The sequence below is a fragment of the Solea senegalensis genome, linkage group LG4 (assembly GCF_019176455.1).
Source record: "Solea senegalensis isolate Sse05_10M linkage group LG4, IFAPA_SoseM_1, whole genome shotgun sequence".
Classification (NCBI taxonomy): domain Eukaryota; kingdom Metazoa; phylum Chordata; class Actinopteri; order Pleuronectiformes; family Soleidae; genus Solea; species Solea senegalensis.
The window spans coordinates 26,169,529-26,187,930 of record NC_058024.1 but is presented as its reverse complement, the minus strand read 5'-3'; the positions used below and the strand labels follow the sequence as shown (position 1 = coordinate 26,187,930).

The following is an 18,402-nucleotide window of genomic DNA, read 5'->3' as shown; positions in this document are numbered from 1 at the left end:
ATAGATGTTCTGTTGTTTCAATATTGCTTTTTACAAAGAATACATTACATTAATTTACCTAAACGCCAAATCTAAATTGTATAAATTCGCTGGAAGGATGGACATTATCATTCATTACTGGGTATTTATGGTATTTGGTTCTCAGTTGGAATATGTTTTTGTAGGTCAAATAAGTTTATAATCATCAGTTAGAGTGGATTTCATGAATTTATTTGATTAAATTAATTCCACAAGTCTTTGTAACGTATCACCCTCTCGAGTGCCATGTTTTTTTCTACTTGTCTAAATAAAAAATGAAAAAAGATAAATTGGCTTTAATGCAGCCTCTCTGACCACAGGCGATTGTCAGGAGTTCTGATTGAGATCAGAACACAGTCATTAAACTGATTAGATTTGCAGTTGCTCATCTATGATTAGTCTGCCTGACTGTAAAAGCTAATGTCAGTAACAGCTCATCTTTCAGAATGGGTTATTTTTGCACACATACTAATTATTGATTGTGAATTTGACCACTGCATTTAACCATCCTTATTACACACTAGCCTTGTTTTCTTCTTTTTACATAGCATTTCACTTGGCACTTTAACTGTACTGTGATGTTTACATTGATCTCTACACTGACAATTGCTGCTTAACGTCTTAGGGAAGTGTGAATGTGCGTGCGCCGGGGGAGGGGGGGGGTGTAAATGTGTATTTAAATATTTAAATCTTTGGATCCCTGGGAAACGCTCTCTCTTTTTGTTGCACTACTTGTTGTATGTACAGCTTAATGACAATAAAAGTGATTTGATTTGATTTTTGATTTGATTTGAACACACAAACAAACAGTGGGCAGCACTCAGGGAGTAATGGAGATTGGGTGCCTTGTTCAGGGGCACCCAGCCCTTGACCCACTCTGGCATTTGAACTGGCAACCCTCTGGTTACAAGCCCAATTCCTTGTGGTACTTTACCCTGTTTATGGGGCCAGGAGCGCTACCCCAGCCTGCATTTATTCCTTCTGCCAGACCTTTAGACACATGGCAGCACTCCATGTTCTCCATGCTCTTCATTTAAGCTTTTAATTTCTTCTCTGCAAAAGTAGACTCAACTGAAACTGAACTGGGCAGAACTTTCTGAACGAGAACTTTCACATTTTCATTCATGGACAAAAAGATGTTGTTAGTATTTCATAACAAACTGGTTTGAGTTTAACGGCAATGGGCAAATATAGTGCGATCTGTCTTACATGTTTGTATATTCGTGCAAATGTTGTGTAGTGTCAACTTTAATATTCCCAATGACCAATTTGTTTTGCACACAGTCTATACATACATACCCAGATAGCACAGATCCACCATACCCACACTGTCTTTATTAATAAGAAATAGGCACAATAATAATGTATCTGTAAAATACATAACATGTAAAATAGTTATTAAAGGAACAAAATACTGTCTGTATCTATTTGTGCTGCCTTTTCGGGTGACTTCCAGTCTTCTATGCTGGCACCCGCTACAACTATATTATTTGTTACGTATATATATATTGGCAACAGTATTGGTTATTGGCTCAAGCGATCCTGATATATCGGCTTATCTGCAAAAGTCCAATATCTTGCACCCTTAGCTGATGTGATAATTCAATTCAAAAAATAATAATTTAAACGTTTAAAAACTATTGTTGCTTTCTTTTTATATGACCTCAAGTCACACATGCAAACGTTTTTATTTTCCTGTTACCACAAAACAACAACATACTGTACGTACTTCATTTACATAACAGAATGTTATGCAAATAATAAGTAAAGATTGTATTTTTGGTATAAAGAAAGTTGTCGCTGGTGTGATGAGGTTACGGGGCTGTGGAAAAATATTTGTTTGGAGGCTAAATACTGCTGTCAATGTTGTCAATCTGTTGTCCCACGACATTGAACGCAGCATTCTTGAAGTACACGCCCCCCCTCTGCTGTTAGTAACCGCCCACAAACTTACTCAGCCAGGTGACAGCTGAGCTGACAGCAGGGAAGTACCTCGGCTTCACTCCAGTCTACGCAGCATAACAAACGATATCGCGGCAACGATTAACGCCGAATCGAAGCGCGCTCACATCCGGACGCTTCACCGCGGAGAGCGAGTTCCCTGCTTGTCTTACGAGAGGTAATTTAACAGCCGCTCTTCTTCCTGTCGCTGTTGCTGTGCGAGGAGGAGCCAGCTAGCCGCGGTTAGCGTCGGACGTTCACTTCCACAGGAGACCTCATAATAATCACAATAATAACAACACAATAATGGCTGTTGTATTCTCGTCCAGGTAACGTCAGCATGTCCGAGGCGGCCACAGCGGAGGCGAAGCTGGAGGTGAAGCAGGCGAGCAAGGAGGTGAAGGAGAGCGAAAACGTAGCGGAAAAATATTCAGCCATGACCGTGAGCAAGAACAGCGAAATGAACATGGGAGAGCTGTCGTCCGTCTTCAGCGCCGTGGCCACTCACAAACCAGTGAAGAAGGTAAGACTTCAGCCACGTCTCCACCTGTGGCGGTGCTGACGGGAGAGTTCATGCACTGCGTGTAGTGATAATATTGTAGCAGGCAGCATGTTCATGAGTCAGTCATGTTTAAAATAAGCTTAGTGTCCACACTAACACCACTCACTCACTCACTCACTCACTCACTCACTCACTCACTCACTGGCAACCTGATTTATCAAACATTTCTTTGGTTCATTGAAAATAAAACTTTCAATTCTATCTAACGTGTGCTTAGTACTAATGTGTACTAGTTTACAACAATATTAGTTATATATATATATAACCTTTTAGAGAACATTCTATAAAGGTTTTGTAAAAGTAACGTCAGGAGAACGTTCTGGGAACCTTTTAGAGAACATTCTCTAAAGGTTGTATGAAGGTTGTGACAAAGAAACATTCTGGGAACTTTCTGGGAACCAAATGTGCAACCAGAAACTAACGGTAGGGGAACGTTAGGAAAACTTTTCGGGTCAACCACAGGAGAACCTGGGGGAAACCTTCAGGGAACATGTATCAGTCAAAATGGGTCAAAGGTTACAAATATCACTCACTCAGGGACCTTAATTAGCACCAGTTCACCTGTCCTGATCATTCACCTGTGAATAAATCCATTTTTTAATTCAGTAATGGATGTGACTTAACACGTAGCAAAGTACACAAAAAACTACTCAATTACAGTAACTCAAGTAAATGTAATTCAGTACTTTCCACCTCTGAGTTAGGTTTTGTGTATCATTTGTTATTCTTTAACGTCTTTGGCATCATTTATTGGCAATTGGCTGCCTTTATTCATGAGTATCTTCTCTGTAGAAGAACTTGTATCAGTCAACCTCTAGTTTTATTATCTTTATTCTTTTCAAATGCCTATAACATCTAACATAACCACTTATAGACATTTCTCACCCATGTTGCCTTTACATATGAGACTGAAATTGGAACTCTGGCTCACACAGATACTGGTTCAAGGTGCTGTCTGATACGAGGATGTGGAACCAGTATCTCTAATCCAAGGACTTCACAGCAAACTTTGTCTTATTAAACAAACAATTTAATCACAGGCGTTATCTGCTATATGCTGCGAGGGGAAACACTTTACCACAGTTGAACAGGAAGATAACATACCAATTCTAAACCGCTGGCAGAGCATACCGTTCAATCTAATCGCTCTTCAGTGCGGTACATGCGTGCTGCATTCAAAAAAACAGATCAATCTTATGTCTTGGAACCCTGTTTGAAATATGTAGAACCTGGGATTTGTGCCATCACGCTGCAGGGCTTTTCTTGATTACCTGCAATGCATTTATTTTAATAAATATTACATATATAAACAAATAGTTTACACACCAGGTTTATGAAACAACCTCATTGCAGAGGTGGAAAGTTGAATTACATTTAATCGCATTACTGTAATTGAGTAGTATTTTACTTTCACTTAAGTATGTTCTATTTGGAGGTACTGTACTTCACTATATTACTGAGTAAAAAAAAAAATGCTGTCCTGAATTAAAAAAGTAAATAAATCTACGTACTGGAAACTTTGGCAGTGAATGATGAGGACAGGTGACTGATGAGGACAGGGGAATTTGCGTTAATTAAGGTCCCTGAGTGACATTTGTGACCTTTAACCCATTTTGACTAACACATTATGTGTTTACACATTTTATTTTGTCAGCACTTTCATTTGTAAAGGTTTGCCTTTAATTAAAAACAATTCCTGTGAGATTTGTGTCCCCTCGTCCTTTTTGTACGACACAAGAACGAACCCCGACCTTGCTAAAAAAAAAGTAACCGAGTACTTTTACTTACACTTGAGTTATCAAAATAGAAGTACTTTTAGGAACCAGGAAGATTTGCACCTTTTAAAATTCTTGGGTGTTGACAATGGCAGGTATTTGCACACCACACCACTGATGCTCGTGTGGACAGATGAAAACCAGCTTCAGACAAAACATACTCTTCTCTAATCTCTTCTTACGCGGTGTAAACCTGTTGCTCAGCTGAATCTGTCAAGAATCTGCCAAGGTCTCAGTGCTCCTTTATAGTTCCTTATGGTCTGGCAGCCTCATTATGGACAAACTGTTACACATCCTCATTCTCTTTTTGGGTGGGACTTATTATCTGTGCAGCACTTCCATATAGGTGTCTCGCACCTATATGGAAGCGCAAATTATAAAGCAGAATATCATGTCACAAAACAATTAAATGTAAATCATCTGGTACTTAGGTCTGTGATAATTATTACTTAATTATGTGATGGCAATTATTTGTTTTATTTTAATTGTGCTCATTACACTTGATAAAACCAGACGGATGCAGCAGAAATTAATTGTCCAATAACTAGGAGGAGGTGAATGAGGTCAAGAACAGTAATACCACAAATTGAAAATTCATCTATGGAGCGACCAATTCTCCAATATTACAGAAGCTATATGTCTACTGCAAATAAACAACATTTCTTCTTGTAAATTCTGAGATAAAACGTCTGTTATGTTCTCACATAAATGTTTTTCTTATGCTTAGGTTATTATGTCACAGATGTTCAGTTGAGTGGTTACATGAGGTAGTTAATATTTAGGTATTGATGACTGTGTTGCAAGCAAATGATTCCCCCACGAGAATGAGGTCTGAGCTAAGTTCATGTGTTGTGGTTGTTAATACTTGTTGCTGTAATATATTTTAGGGGCACTTAAACAAAATGTCTCTCTATATTTATACATGCCGGAGTCGCTTGTTGCTATTGGTGACATAACTGCATCACTGTGTGCGCAGCGTTGGAAGACACAAAAGCAAAAGCGTGACTAAGAAGGCTGAGTAGTGCTGTTTCCACTTGTGCCCATAATTCAAGCAAGGTATCATGATGGGGGATCGGAGCCAGTGATTTAAAACCATTGAACATAATGTGTAGAAAATTCCACTGTCAAATTTTGATCGAAACTTTGGTGCCTATGCCGTCAGTGTATCAGTGGATTAACATTTGAGTGGAGTGAATCTTTAAAACTTTAAAAAAAAAGGAGACAGAGACTGACTCTTGCAGCTGGTTGTACAAGTCCCTCCCCCTCCCTGATGCCGCTCCTCCTTCCAAACACCTGTTTCGAACTGTCCAAAACCAGAAAAACAGAGAAAGCAACATGTTTTAATGTTGTTCTATTTCAAGAACAGTTGATGATACAGATTCAAAATTGGTTTGTGAACATCAGGAGGCTTTCAGGAGCTCCCACATTTCAATTTGTGAAAAACGGGTATAAATTGACAGAGAAATGACAGTTTTAAAATCACCCTTGTCTTTATTTTTTTTGAAGCAGAACTCTCCGTGCTTTTAGGTGATTTTAAGAAAAACTGCAAGTTATATGAGAATGAAAACAACACACAGGGTTAGATGACAACCATAGCAACGCTTTTATGTAAAAAAATGTCTGTTCTGTTGTATTCTAAGCAGTTTTTTTGTGATTTTTGTTGCCACAGTCACTCGAAACACTTAGAAACACATCCTACATCAAAGCGCACGTTTTGGTGTAGGATGTGTGGGTGTGTTCTCAAAGCTGCGGGACAAGTTTTGCGGCGAAATCTGCGGCAGAAGAGGAAAAAGATAAACTCTGCATTGCTAAGCAGGCACTCTAATGTTTACTCCCACACTCTCAGCTCACTTCAAACTTAATAAGTGACAACATTACAAAACTTGGAGTACCTCCAATTATCATATTAATCCCACTCAATAGTGGTTACATCATCATCAGTATCATCACCACAGCATTAGTCATGCAGTCTGTAAGGTGCATTCGCAGTAAGCAACTACAATCAAGGAAAATCTAAACCTCCAGATCAGTCGGGCCTTCGTGCCCTGCAGCTCACACTCTCCTGTCCAGGGGGAAACTATGTGGTGTCATGTCACTGAAAGCTCAAGGAAACAGCTTCACATTGTCCCTTGTTGCCATGTTGTATTTACTGGTATGTGAATGATTTTCAGGAGCCGTCTTCAACGTACAAACCAGAGGCCGTGCTAATATTTATCTCTCCATGCGCTGTTTCTTTAAATTTCTATTAAGAAAACAAAAAACTGCTTCAGTGTACAGAGTACAGAACTACTTTGTCCTCTTCTCGGACAGGATTTTTCCACTTTGTCTCACTTTGCTTATGTGGACACAAATTCTGTCAACACTTTTTTTTGGACTGGTTTAACTACTAAAATTAGCCGACCAGGCATAAAGCCAGGTTCACCTTCGCACATCTAAAAAGTTGTATGACCGACACACACACACACACTGTGTTTACTTAACGTGAATGGATGAATTGAAAAACGCGGGGTAAGATAGAGATGAAACTGCAACAAAGTAAAGCTAGCATCATTTCAAATACCATAAACTGGGAAAGCTATACTGTAAATAAACTGATTTTTTGCATAAACTAAAACAAACAACAACAACAAACAAATAAAAACTAGCAAACCTGCTCTAAAAACTCATTTTAAAAACAAAAACTCAAAACTAAATAAAAACATGTTTCCCTGCTCCAACACACCTGATTTAAATCAGCGAGTGCCACAGAAGCCTGATAACGACGCATTTATTTGAATCAGGTGTGTAATAGAAACACACCTGATATTATTGTCATTAGCAGTGAAAACTTCAGGGACAACAATAACGTCAAACAAAAAATAAGACTGAGCAATAGTACAGATAACAAAATTAAAGTTATTGAAGTTTTCTTTCTTCCATATACAAATACTTGGGTTTTTTTTTATTATCCAATTTTCCCTGGAAAAAAATTGGGGGATTAGGTTAACTGGACTCTCTTAGCAGCTCAAATTAATTTATGACGTTGTTGTTATTTAACAAGACATTTTAAATTTGTTTTTTTGTCTCAGCAAATCACGTTTGTGGAGGACAAGCAGGAGTTCAGCCGGTTCCCCACCAAGGCCGGCCGCCGCTCCCTGTCCCGCTCCATCTCTCAGTCGTCCACAGACAGCTACAGCTCCGGTAATAAAGAGAAGTAACCAATCACTTCAATATGATATAGTTATCATATAAACTATTTGATCTTATGTAACATATTATTACTCTGTACTTTGGTTAGTTTTACGCCTAGTTCCTTAAACGGAGAACAATATGAATGCTTGTTCAGAATTTGCCGGCCACAATTTCCCCTTATAGCGGCATCATATACAGATAGCTCCGACGACGAGACCTCGCCTCGGGACAAAACCCAGGTCAACTCCAAGGGCAGCAGCGACTTCTGTGTCAAGAACATCAAACAGGCTGAATTTGGCAGACGTGAGATTGAGATCGCAGAACAAGGTAAAACACGGCGTTTCAATATCCATATTTGTAAAAAGTAATCTGGCCCTGAGGGAAAGAAGATCTGTTTCCTCCACTCATTCCTTTTCTATGTTCTCTTGTTTTCAGATATGACCGCGCTGATCTCTCTCAGGAAGAGAGCGCAGAGTGAAAAACCATTAGCAGGTGCCAAAATTGTGGGCTGCACTCACATCACTGCCCAGACTGCAGTAAGATCCTTCTCTGATTCTCACACTTATCTCAGCCTTAATATCTTGGCAAAAACTCCAAATGCAAATAAGCCATTTTCCACTTCCGGCTGTTGTTTACCTGCGTTTTTTTAGGTCCTGATCGAGACCCTGGCGGCTCTTGGGGCTCAGTGCCGCTGGACCGCCTGTAACATATACTCCACGCAGAATGAAGTGGCGGCTGCCCTGTCAGAGACAGGTTAGTGAAGGAGAACATGTAGGCGTTAATAAACTATGTGAAGCGACGAGTAAAGAGAATTGTGTGAAGTCTGAAAAATACCCCTTGTTTTACTGTATGTAATTTAAAAAAAAATCCAAGAATAAGACATATTTGGTGTAGTTTGCCATGAGAGCAGCCTGTTTCTCTCAGAGCTGTTTGCAGGTGGTTTTAATAAACTCTTGAAAAGTCAACCCCGCAGAGATAATGGGAAGACATCAGAGTTAACATTTAGTGTAACAACAGCTGAACGTCAGCTCTTTGTTCTGTGGTTGCTATGCGCCGCTTTGAGTATGTTCTGTAATAAAGATGCACGGTAGGGCTGTAATGGTCTGACAGGCTGAAGGGGGGGTAGTACAGATTTAGAGTTACTCAGAGAATTGTTTATTCTCATGTTGGGTTGTTTGTGTTTAAGTCTGATTTCTTTACTTTATGGTGAGACATTTTATACTGAAGACACATTAATACTACATGTGTCCAGCAAAATAAAACATAACAGAGAAGGGTGACACTCTCTACTCTCATGTTGTGCATCTGTAGGATTCACAGACTGAGTATGTTTATGGTAGAATTGAATAAATAATGGATGGCTGCACTGAGGTTCTAATATAATCTCCTCGGGTTTAAACTGAACAACCGAGATGTTGGACAGACACTGAGACTTCTGAAGATATCGCCTGTGTGTCTCGTCTCAGGTGTGGCTGTGTTCGCCTGGAAGGGGGAGTCTGAGGATGACTTCTGGTGGTGTATCGACCGCTGCGTCAACACCGAGGGTTGGCAGCCAAACATGGTATGTTCAAGGTTTTTTTTTTTTGGCAGTTCTCTCTTTGGTTTGAATTAATTTTTTGGACTTTATTGAATTAGGACAGTGAAAAGCATCAACGTAAATATGCCGGAATTGCTAAATTACAACTGTAGCCCTAAGGCAGGTGGTGCTATTAAACAAACGATTGCACGGGACATCAAACAAAAGATAATGGGCAATACCAACTGTTTCCATTCATATGAGCTGTGCTTTATTGTCTGTTTTTAAGTGAGTTGTTCTCACGGGGCCACACGGTTGGTGCAGTTGTTAGCGCTCTTGTCTTTCTGCATGGAGTTTGCATGTTCTCCCCGTGTGTGCGTGGGTTTCCTTCGGGTCCTCCTGTTTCCCTCCACAGTCCAAAAACATGCAGATTTGGGGATTAAGTAAATTGGACGCTCTAACTTGGCCGTAGGTGTGAGAGTGGATGGTTGTTTCTCCATACGTGGCCCTGCTGTGGACTGGCGATGTGGCTGTTCTAAATATTCTTGCTTCCAGGTTGGCCTTGTTTGGCGAATCAGAAGACTACAGCCACTTTTCATATACATGTTTATATGTACAAACTACAATCTCTCTCAGGACTGTTTCTCGACTAAAGCTCCTCTCCCTCAATAGACATAATAACTTTTTCCCCCCGTTAGATTCTTGATGATGGAGGAGACTTGACACACTGGATGTACAAGAAATACCCCAATGTATTCAAGAAGATCAGGGGCATTGTAGAGGAGAGCGTCACTGGGGTTCACAGGTACTTTAATGTGTAAAACACATCTGCGTCTACTGTGAATATTTAACTCCATATAAGTCAAATGTTTCCTGCCACTTTCTTTCCAGGTTGTATCAGCTGTCTAAGGCTGGAAAACTGTGTGTGCCGGCGATGAATGTAAACGACTCCGTGACAAAGCAGAAGTTTGACAACCTGTACTGCTGCAGAGAGTCCATCCTGGACGGGTGAGTTCATTTGCAGCGGAGGTGTTGGATTGTTGGAGGGCTCAACAACGACAAAGTACAACTCATGTGTAAACACAGGGAAAGGGTTTGTCTAGTGACTGCTTCATAGCGGTGGGAGTTGAATAGACTCTTGCTGTGAAGGTCACCGTTGAACTTCAGAGGCTGTGCAAGCTCAAACACAAACAGTGTAATCATTGCAATGCACCCTGTCCATAGAGATCTAACGCTCATATCACCTGAAGGCTTTATTAACCTTTTAAAGCTGCTGCCAGTGCGATACTTCTTTGTTATTTCCATCATGAACTTTGATGAAAACGCTCACGGAAGCAGTTTGAAAACAAGCTTGTTATATTTACTATTCAGCTATTACTTAAGCCCCTTTTCCACTAGTGCGGCCTCGCTTTACCTCGCTTCGGCGCGGTGCGGTTATTTTGCGTTTCCATCAGCGATAGTTCCTAGTACTAGTACTTTGTAGTACCTGCTCTGGCGAGGTTCCATATGAGCTGAGCCGATACTATGCCTGACGTCGCAGGTCTCAGCAAGAGTCATGTGCAAGACGCAAGAATCAAGCCGAACAATGCCTGTAGATCAGTTAAAAAAGACTTAACAATTCTAAAAACGTGGGTTAATCGCCAACAATTAACAAGGAAATGTCTCAAATCTCAATAGATAAATAACAGAGGAGTCTGGTGTATTTAGAGACAGCACTGCTGAAAGCCTGCCGCTGTATTTCAGTCCTGTGACTGTGTCAGACGGAGTCTGTGCTCCGGTCGTGGAGGACGTACTGATCTAATCCTTTTAATGAACTGATTCTAATGATTCAGTTATACCTCACTTTACTAGAGCGCTGTTGCTGTTTCCTTTTGTCTGTCTTGACTTCCTCTGTGCAGTTTGGCGAATGTCGCCAGGTGACATGAGATAGAAACCACCCTGACACTGAGGAACACAGAGAGAGTTGTGTGGAGCTGAGAGTCTTAATCAGCCTTGTGTGAACACATTAGTCAGTTGTTTGAACCGGATTATTTGTGTTTCAAAGAGTGAAATGTTATCAATTTGTCAAATGATTGTAATTCTGAAATATTGTTTTACTACTACACTTGACATAGTGATTTAGAATAGCTTCATAAATGCTTTTTTATTGCATGAGGTTCAGTCCAACCAGTGCTAAATCACATGTAATTTGGTAACATATGAAATTACACTCTTTTCCACTTTTACATCATATACAAATGTCATGTTCTGTGCTTGTGTAGCTTGAAGAGAACCACAGATGTCATGTTTGGAGGCAAACAGGTGGTCGTGTGTGGTTATGGCGAGGTAAGACTGAGACACTGCTTTTAAATGTTAACATACCAGACGACTGTTAATCATAAAGCTGTGAAACAATCTCTCAGGACTCACAACACAACACAGACAGTTGTCAAGTATAAAATATGTACAAACCAGCGAGTGTTGAAGATCAATGCTGAAGAATCTATATTTCCATGTCCCTGAGATGGACATGTTTTATAACCAGAGGCTGACTGTAGGGTCATTTATATTGTGAGAGTTGCTATCCGTTGCTACTCATTATCTTACACATGATCCTATTTTGTCTTTACAGGTTGGAAAAGGATGTTGTGCTGCTCTGAAAGCTCTGGGATCCATTGTCTACGTGACAGAGATCGATCCCATCTGTGCCCTGCAGGCCTGGTGAGGGGAGACAGTAACTGAGAGGATGCACCATACAGATTTATTTTGCAATTAATAATCAATTAATAATAGATAGTGTCCCGTTCGTCACTGACCCCTTTTCCATTCACTTGTGTGCGAACAGCATGGATGGATTCCGGGTAGTGAAGCTGAACGAGGTCATTCGCCAGGTCGACATCATCATCACATGCACTGGTAACTCGACTTCTAGCTCATGACGCACGGACGACATAGCGTTGAACACACCGGCTGAATGTGAGTGGTTATGTTTTATTACAGGGAACAAGAATGTGGTAACCAGAGACCAGCTGGACCGGATGAAAAATGGCGCCATTGTTTGCAACATGGGACACTCTAATACTGAGATTGATGTGGTAAGATGATGAAAAAAAAAAATATATATATATAACTGTTAAAAAAAAGAACAAAAAATAACAAAAAATACACAAATGCTTCACTTAATTACCATTACAACACTTATTAGTATGTACACTTATGGTCTCTTTCTCCTAACTGTGTTTAGTGCCTGCTCTACAGTGCACTTCTATAGTGTAAATCACAATAATGTGTATACATGAAACAAGTTATCAAATAAAACTAAACTTTCAAACAGCATTTATCAAGTTTCTAAGCCCATAATGGCATAATGTGAGAAGCCCAAGTCAAACAAATGCTTTCAGAAAGTCTGAGCTTTTAAACAGGTACGTCATGTGTTTAACTGTGATTAAAGAGGACGTGGGGGACACTGGTCATACTTTTGTCTCTTTCAAGGCAAGTCTTCGAACCCCTGAGCTGACCTGGGAGAGAGTGCGCTCTCAGGTGGACCATGTCATCTGGCCGGATGGGAAGAGAGTTATACTTCTAGCTGAGGTGAGGGAGTCTATGTGTGCACTCTGGAATCATATGTGACACAGATGTATAATACATTCAATCTCAAGTTTCCTTCATCTGTTTTATGAAAACAGACAGACAGATAGACAGACAGACAGACAGATAGGTAGAGGGTTTTGTTATCATTATGTCATTTTTTAATCTCTATTGTCATCTGTTTGTTTTTTATGGTATGTCTGTCCTTTAATGTGAGGACTACTGATGGAAATTATCTTTGAGCATAATCTGGCATATTTACATGATGTCATGTGCATCACAATGTGTTCATTAATATGCTTTTTCCTCGTCAAATAAACAATAAAAGAAAAGAAAGCTAGATAGATAGATACTAGATTGGTAGCTCGCAAGCTAACTAGCATGCTGGATAGATAGATATATATATACTAGCTTGGTAGCTCGCAAGCTAACTAGCATGCTAGATAGATAGATACTAGCTTGGTAGCTCACAAGCTTACTAGCACGCTGGATAGATAGATAGATAGATATACTAGCTTGGTAGCTCGCAAGCTAACTAGCACGCTAGATAGATAAATAGATAGATAGATACTAGCTTGGTAGCTCGCAAGCTAATTAGCACGCTAGATAGATAGCTAGATAGATAGATAAACGAACAAACAAAGTAAACCAGTCAACAATGATGAATATGTGAATGTTCATTCATTTTCCACAGCTTTATCCTCTACATGTGTGTTTTTTTCATTCTTCTGTTCAGCACCTTGGTCCACCGTGGTTGTTTTAAAGTGCTTTACAAAAAGAGTTGGATTGGATTCATTTAATTAATTAATTAATTTATTTATTTATTTTTGTTTTTTTACAGGGGCGTCTCCTGAACCTCAGCTGCTCCACTGTCCCTACCTTTGTCCTGTCCATCACAGCCACCACTCAGGTAATGTGTTGATGAAAACAGCGAGTGACTGCAGTGGTTACTGCTGAATAAACTTTGCACAGGTCATAGAAGGGAAATCACAGGTGTAGATTATAATGAGCTGAGTTCCATGAAGCTGCCCCAGTTTCAGAGTGCAGGCTGCTTTACGATCACCACCTCCCTGCTTTACATGAACAACTGAACAGAGCCATCCATCATTAATGTGAGCAAAAACACCTGGGCTTTTTTTTCTTATTTCTTCCTGGCTGAATAGCTAGTGCTCCGACCTGAAAATGTCATCAGTGACGAACACAGAAGGGGGAACAGAAAGTAGCTGAGCTGGTGTTTTGTTTCCTGTGTGCAGAGGACACAACGTCATGTCGTTGTACTGTAGACATCACATGTATTGCTCTTCATTATATTGCATCATTTTCAACTCACTGTTGAGTTAATACTTGTTTGTTTTTCAGGCCCTGGCCCTTATAGAGCTGTACAATGCTCCAGAGGGACGATACAAAAAGGATGTTTACTTGCTTCCCAAGAAGATGGGTGAGGACATACAGTACATAACTCACCATGACCTGTAGTATGTAAAGAATGTGTGAAAGGAATTTCTGACCGCTGTTTGATTCTGCACCTATGTGTGTGTGTGTGTGTGTGTCCAGTAAGTACACAAAGCTATTGATAAATGGGTGTTTAAATATTCAAACCCACTAACATTAATGTGGCTGCAGCACTGAACGTTTATACATTTCTTGCCTCTACCTCTACTCTGTTCCATGTTAGTTTTAGTTTAACTCCTGGGAAACTGAGACTAGGTCCCCATGTTTACTCGTGTTCTCTGGTGTTGGTGGGGCTGTCACTGACAAGAGCCCGTGTTGTGTTGTCCTGTGTATGTCAATCTCATTCCAGATGAATATGTTGCCAGTCTCCATCTGACTACGTTTGACGCCCACCTGACAGAGCTGTCTGATGAGCAGGCAAAATACCTCGGCCTCAACAAGAACGGACCTTTTAAACCCAACTACTACAGGTACATTTCATTCATTCGTTCTCAGTTAAGAGAATGTTGTAGATTCCAAGTTGATGTGATAACGTTTTTCTTATTTTACGAGTGCAGCAATCAAAAAATGGGAACTATGTCATACAGCAACAAAGTAAAATTTTTATTAACTCTTTAACAGAGAGTATTGCAATACTGTACTAATACACAATACTGTAATTACGCAAAACGGTTTGTGGTATCGGAAAAATTTAAAAACTGTTTCTGAAAGCTGCTAAGTTGCACGTCAAAGCCAACATGTGGTTATTACGGTAAATTCACTTGCCCTGTCGCAGGAAGCCGGTAAATTTTTTACATTTTTACATTTTTTGGCCTGTTTCTGAACATTGGGACAAAAACCATAACAGATGTTACTTTAAATATATTTTATACTGTTCAAATTTCAAATTTAACACACAAAAGCTGGTTATTTTTTAAATAAAACTTTTTATTTTTCTTCATTTTTAATTTAATTTACACTATTTTAACATGCAGTAAATTATAAATAACTGCCAGATATTAAAAGTTATTCTGGGAAAAATTGACAAAGGCACTTACTCACAGGACATTTTCTACAATAAAGCAAAAAAGTCTTTTTGAGGGTTAGGTGTTAAAGGGTTTTAAATATAGTTTTAAAGAAATTTGTTGTTAACATTAACCTGTTTTTGGTTCTCACAGGTATTAATTAGTCTGCAAGGGAATCGCCAGTACACCTGAATGTGGACAGTACCTGACATTGCCTGTCAAAGACAAACAAAAGATGTATGTTTATTGTATTTTATACTCTTCACATGCACAGCTCACTGTATATTTCGTAGTATTTCACTGGTCACGGCAAACACAACTTCATTCGCAGAGGGAGGCGCCCACCTGGCAGTTAAAAGTCAGCATAACTGCAGCACTCGCATGCAGTTTGTTTTTCTGATGCATCCGTTTCCATACTTGCCATCCTGATTGAGACTTCAGATCATACTGAACGCTGTATCGACATATTGTGCCAAATGACTGTGACGGAGGAACATTAGAGTTGTTGAGAAACTTCAATAGTTAGTCGTGAATCAGTTACATTTAGTGAGATTTTTGTATCAGATTCCTTCATGAAAGGCTTAAGGGTGACTTATAATGGAAAAATCTACTGAAGCTGTTAGCCACATTTAGCTTGCTTGTTTTGGCTCCTGTATAAAACCCACTAACAAGTCAGTGTTAACTGCTTGCTCGTAAAAGAAAAGACAAATATTGAGCAACTGAGTGGACCAAGGCTACATCCACACTCCTTTTGTTTTCGTTTTAAAAATGTGAAACTCTGCCCCAGATACACTCGCCGTCCACATTACCCAGGTGTCCCAGTATTAGCTGTGAATGCAGAAATACTTTGTTTTCAGACGTCCCTGCTCTGCCTCCTGTTTCCTCCAGGACAAACATGCCCAGTGTATCTGAATATGACATGATACGTGTTTTCAAAGCCGTGGTAGTATGGAGGCACGTTACTTGGAGCTGAAATGCTCGACTGAAAGCAGATTTTTATCTGAAAATGTCTGTTTTCAAATGAAAATGTTGTCGTATGAATGTAGCCCAAGTCAGAACTAAATCAATTATAAGAATTAGGAGCAGCGGGCAGTAATGGGGGTTTTGGTACCTTGCTCAGGGGTACCCCAGCCATATCGAACCGGCAACCGTCCAGTTACAAGCCTGTGGATATTGGGCTGCAGCAGGTGGAGACAGACGTTTTCACAATTAATCGTCAGTGTTTCTGCTGGGTGTTTGAAGTAGGCCACTGTTTACTTACAAATGAGCCATAACTGGATTTTAATGGTCTGTGAGTGTTTTTTTTTTTGTTTGTTTGTTTAAATCCCCTAAGTCCTCTTTCTATTTGATGTGGCGGCACTTATTCACCTGATACATTCCATCTACACAATGCATAAGAAATGTCCAGACCTCTTTAGAAACCATCAACATTATTGCTTAGCTGATAAAATAGTCTTCAGCACTTGTGACTATGGCAAACAAAAAAAAAAAGAGTTTTAATCCTTTATTTTCTTGGAGAGATTTGTCCATTTTTTTGAGGTTTTGGTATCTGGTAAAAAAAATAAATAATAATAATCTGCACCTCAGGGCTCAAATGACCTATAAATATATTTGTATCACCTCTGCATGGGCTAACCTTCAAATCCATGTCCACCCCCTCTGTCATTCTCATCAACATATTAAAGGTTTAAAATAATTATAGATATTTTGATACTCTATGACATATGCCATATACATATTACACGTCTAGAGTAAGTTGATTATTACAGCTTTGGATTTTCTTTGTGACGTATGTTGAGCCGTGTTGATTACAGTATGTTTGTACTGTAAAGGAAATCTGAATATGACCTTTAACAGTCAGTGAATTGTTTGATTGTCACAGAACTCTGATCTTGTGTTGACTCGAGGGTGTTTGTATATTCAAGGTTTTATCAACGGGAATAACAGTAAACCTAAAGTCCTCAGATGCTCTGGGCAAAGACAGGGATAATATTTGTTTGTCAACACATTTGCTGGATAGATGTATTAAATTAACCGCTGTTATGTTGCTCTGTCGCACCGTTATTATCGCTACTCTAGTGCTAGTGTTACCTAATTTTGCGCCTTGTTTCAAAGCTTGAGCAGTGTTTACTGTTAGTTTGTTATGAGCACAAAGTTCAGTATACTACGCTTTGTTCATGTGTGATGATTTCTTTCTTTCTTTTTTAAATCAGTGGACACATTGGGAAATGTACTTGAGTGATTCACTTTTAAACTCCAGACAGTATGCTGTAGTGTGCAGGCACTAGTGATCTCTCTGAATGTTAAGCTCTTCAACACAGGCCAACACAACACGACTGTCGGCTCATCTTAACGCCGTTTTTCTGTCCCTGACGAGCATCCGGCACCTCGTGGTGCCACTTTACAATCAGTATCTTTTCCCCATCGCCATTCAAAACTTTCTTGTACTTAATTATAACTCCACCCACCACCTCTTATCTTTGCACTAACAGCTTTAAGGGCATTAGAGCCAAGGACTTTTCAGTGAGGACATCATTGTCGGCGAGATGAGTGCCGTAACCATGGTTACTGGCCACTCGACACTGCCTTGTGACTCACTTAGTAATTTCTATTCACACGAACAACTGTGTGTACTTCTCTTTCAAGTGTGACGATGCCTCACATGGTTGTTATTCTGCAATATACTGTACATGAATAGCTATGCAGCTAAATATTCTCAGTTCACTGTGTTTGGAGAGTTATTTAAATCGGTAGTTTTAACAGATTACATTTTTACAATGTGGCGCTCTTATGGGTTTTTAATCACACATTACGTTTGTTTTGTTTTATGAACTACTACAGTGTCCTTTAAGTGGGAGTGTGATGTCTTTGAAATGTCATCAAAGACATCATCATAAGGCTCCGTCCGACTAACACTTAGGGAGATCTCTTTCTTTACTGTCCTTGCTTATCTGTCCTTTGACCTTTTAATCACTGAAATATTTGAGAGTATAAATAGAAGTAGGAGTTATTTCAAAATGAAAACAGGTTCCTCCATGTGTAGTTGGATTACACAAATACTGTATCGTCTCTGGAACCGACGGCTTGGCTGGGAAACTTAAATCAGGACGTCTCTGATCTGACTGGCACTGTTGCTGGTTTCAGGTTTTTGACGTAGATTATGGTTTTGTGTATGTTTTATGAGCTGTACGCCTGTGTTTCATTCATTCATACATTGTAACTGTAGTTAAGTTGGAACACACTCGCTGTTGTGATACACACTGTTGAATTTCTTTGACTGTTCCCTTTAATAAACTGCTTTTAATTTGATTAAATTGCTCCAATGCATCATTTTGTGCAAAAAAACTGGTCTTGTGAATCTGGCTCATGGGGTTTTAAACTGATTCACACTGCCCC

General features: G+C 39.6%; 1 protein-coding gene across 3 annotated transcripts; it reads left to right on the top strand.

Annotated features, from left to right (window-relative positions):
• Positions 1-1,947: 1,947 nt before the first annotated feature.
• On the top strand, positions 1,948-18,315 carry LOC122768279 (S-adenosylhomocysteine hydrolase-like protein 1). 3 transcript variants are annotated; one of them, XM_044024162.1, is made up of 18 exons: positions 1,948-2,137; positions 2,289-2,482; positions 7,365-7,476; positions 7,666-7,794; positions 7,903-8,003; positions 8,118-8,220; positions 8,934-9,028; positions 9,682-9,788; positions 9,875-9,991; positions 11,245-11,308; positions 11,595-11,683; positions 11,808-11,878; positions 11,963-12,057; positions 12,455-12,553; positions 13,392-13,460; positions 13,910-13,988; positions 14,352-14,472; positions 15,160-18,315. In XM_044024162.1, exons 2-18 carry the CDS (start codon positions 2,300-2,302, stop codon positions 15,164-15,166), a joined length of 1,641 nt encoding a protein of 546 aa, XP_043880097.1. In that variant the 5' UTR covers positions 1,948-2,137; positions 2,289-2,299; the 3' UTR covers positions 15,167-18,315. The 3 variants fall into 3 exon arrangements, with proteins under 3 accessions (XP_043880097.1, XP_043880095.1, XP_043880096.1); XM_044024160.1 differs by having other exon boundaries at positions 7,651-7,794; XM_044024161.1 differs by lacking the exon at positions 1,948-2,137 and adding an exon at positions 2,147-2,201 and having other exon boundaries at positions 7,651-7,794.
• The last annotated feature ends 87 nt before the right edge of the window (positions 18,316-18,402 follow it).